The sequence below is a fragment of the Alternaria novae-zelandiae genome (genome assembly GCF_023758075.1).
Source record: "Alternaria novae-zelandiae strain BMP 2774 chromosome Unknown scaffold_17, whole genome shotgun sequence".
Taxonomy (NCBI): domain Eukaryota; kingdom Fungi; phylum Ascomycota; class Dothideomycetes; order Pleosporales; family Pleosporaceae; genus Alternaria; species Alternaria novae-zelandiae.
Genome location: NW_026056977.1, coordinates 661,578 through 663,737, shown reverse-complemented (window position 1 = coordinate 663,737; position 2,160 = coordinate 661,578). Strand labels below are relative to the sequence as shown.

Genomic DNA, 2,160 nt, shown 5'->3' with positions numbered 1-2,160 from the left:
ACCCCAAAGCCGCCGCGCTGTCAACGGCGGTTGTCATCATCACCGTACCATCGGGCACGTAGTCTTACTGTCGACATCCATACGATAAAGCCAATTTACGTGGCTCCTGGCTTGTGGCTCGTGGCTTCAGGGTCTAGCCTTTGGACTTGCTCACCGGAGCCGAGAAGAGTCATTCCGAGATTCGATGTTCGTGGGATTTCGGGTAGTGTTGGTCTTCTCCGGACAGGCGGTGACATGCGGAGTCACTTAAACCTGCCACGAGGATGCGAGGGCCAATGGCACGCGAAGCGATGGTCATCACCGGAATAACCAGGTACTTATTGCCTCAGTACGCGCGGTCTGCCAGCGTTACGAACGGCGAGCGGGGAGAAGAGCATTTGGACTGAAGAAGTGGTCTAGGCGGAAGTGCTGGCAGGATTGGGTAGCAGCAGTAAGAGCAATTGCGGCAACTCCTAACGACACCAAAGTCGGTTGTGAGTATGTCAGTCACGGCTTCACTTGAGGAAGCGGCAGGAAGCAGAAGTGTCAAGCACTTTTTTTTTGGAGGAGAGTTAATAGGATATGTTATCGCAAGAACGCATCAACGCAATGAAACCGAACGCATCCGGCCCAGATGCCCAATACCAATTCCGCCGCATCCTCCCAATGACTCTCCATTTTGTGGTAGTTTGATAAAGAAAAATTCAACGCAAGCAGTGCACATGAGTCCATGACGCGTGTTCCAGAGTTGTCTTCCAGTTAGACTAGAAGCCAACAACGCAAGTCATGACAGCCAGGGTATCGAAGAGTGAAGTGGGGGCTTTGTGCTGTGTCGTCGTAATCGTCGGCTGTGTGCATGAGTCGATTCGTGTCGATTCGTCTATGTGTCGTAACTCCAAATCCCAAGGACGCGAATAACTCCAAAGGAAGCCAAGGCCCATAACATAAAGGTAACAACCGGTACCTCACCGGAAAGGAGATCGACTTGGCCACAGATAGCTCGGTGACAGTTGTAATAGTCACATTGGTTGGAAGCTGGACGTGCGCCAAATCGATGCGAAACCGTAAGTACTCCAAAGGTGAAAGCTGACCTGCAGACCGTGATGAAGCGTGAGTGTCATAGCGGAAGGCTTTGTGCGTGGAAGGAGGTTGTTATGACTCCAGGAAGTCGTCCATCTCCTTCTCCAGGCCCTTGTTCCAGAGATACTCGTGGTCTGGCTCGATATGGTAGTCGACGGGGAGGTAGACGTCTTCCATGGTGGGGATCTTGCAGACTTGGTCCATGGGGTACTGCTCGATGGCGGGGAGCTGGTTCCACATGAGACCTGGAGGACCCTCCTCGCGGGGAAGAGGAAGGAAGCGACCGACACCTGTCTTGGCTCGATCATCGCCCTCCCACTTCATCTCAGCCATTGAAGGCCACGGAGCGATTTCGTCCTTGCCGTTCTCCCAGTCGTTGCACCAGATGGTTTGCTCACCCAGAGCGCGGCCGTAGTTTCCGATCTCTTCGAAGTTGCCTTCTAGACCGCACCTAGTGAGTGTCTTCTGGACGTCAGAGGAGATGGGGGAGGATATGAAACGGGCGTCTTCCTTGCTCTTGACCTGGTTTGCGAGCTTGTTCGCCTGCGATGCTAGCATGGCCTCTTTGTGAGCAACATAGTCGCTCAACTTCCACTTTGAGACGTCAGAGTTCTTGAAGAGTCGGCGCATTGCATTGCGAATCATGAGGAACTCTTGCTGGACCTGTGCGTCGGGGGACATCCATGTACGGGAGGCACGGTAGCTACCCGCACCACCACCTCCTCGACCGTTGTAGCCAGCTCCGAACCGATTGTTGCCACCGAAACCACGACCAGAAGGGCCATAGACACTCGGCTCGTTGTGTTGCTTCTGTCCGCGCTGATAAGGGTTAGTGTAGCGGTCTACGGTGTCCCTGCGGAGATCAACACCACCGCCGCTGATGGCCAAACCGTTGAAGTTGAGGTTCTCTGGACTAATGGGGCTATTAGGAGTCTCAAGGCCATCACCGCTGGAGCGGACGTCAGAGCTCTCGTCATGAAGGGTATCACCGCTAGAGTCGGATGTCGGAGATGTGACTTTGGTATCCTGGAGTTCTGGTGCAAAGGCCTTATTGGGTGTCGCGACTGAGTCCCCAGTTACGACTTTGATAGGATCGACCAT

General features: G+C 53.9%; 1 protein-coding gene across 1 annotated transcript; it reads right to left on the bottom strand.

Moving 5' to 3' along the window:
- Positions 1–1,131: 1,131 nt before the first annotated feature.
- J4E88_008045 (uncharacterized protein) lies at positions 1,132–2,160 on the bottom strand (the record flags this gene model as incomplete). Its single annotated transcript, XM_049401658.1, has 1 exon — positions 1,132–2,160. The coding sequence occupies one exon, from the start codon at positions 2,158–2,160 to the stop codon at positions 1,132–1,134; it is 1,029 nt and encodes a 342-aa protein (XP_049252731.1).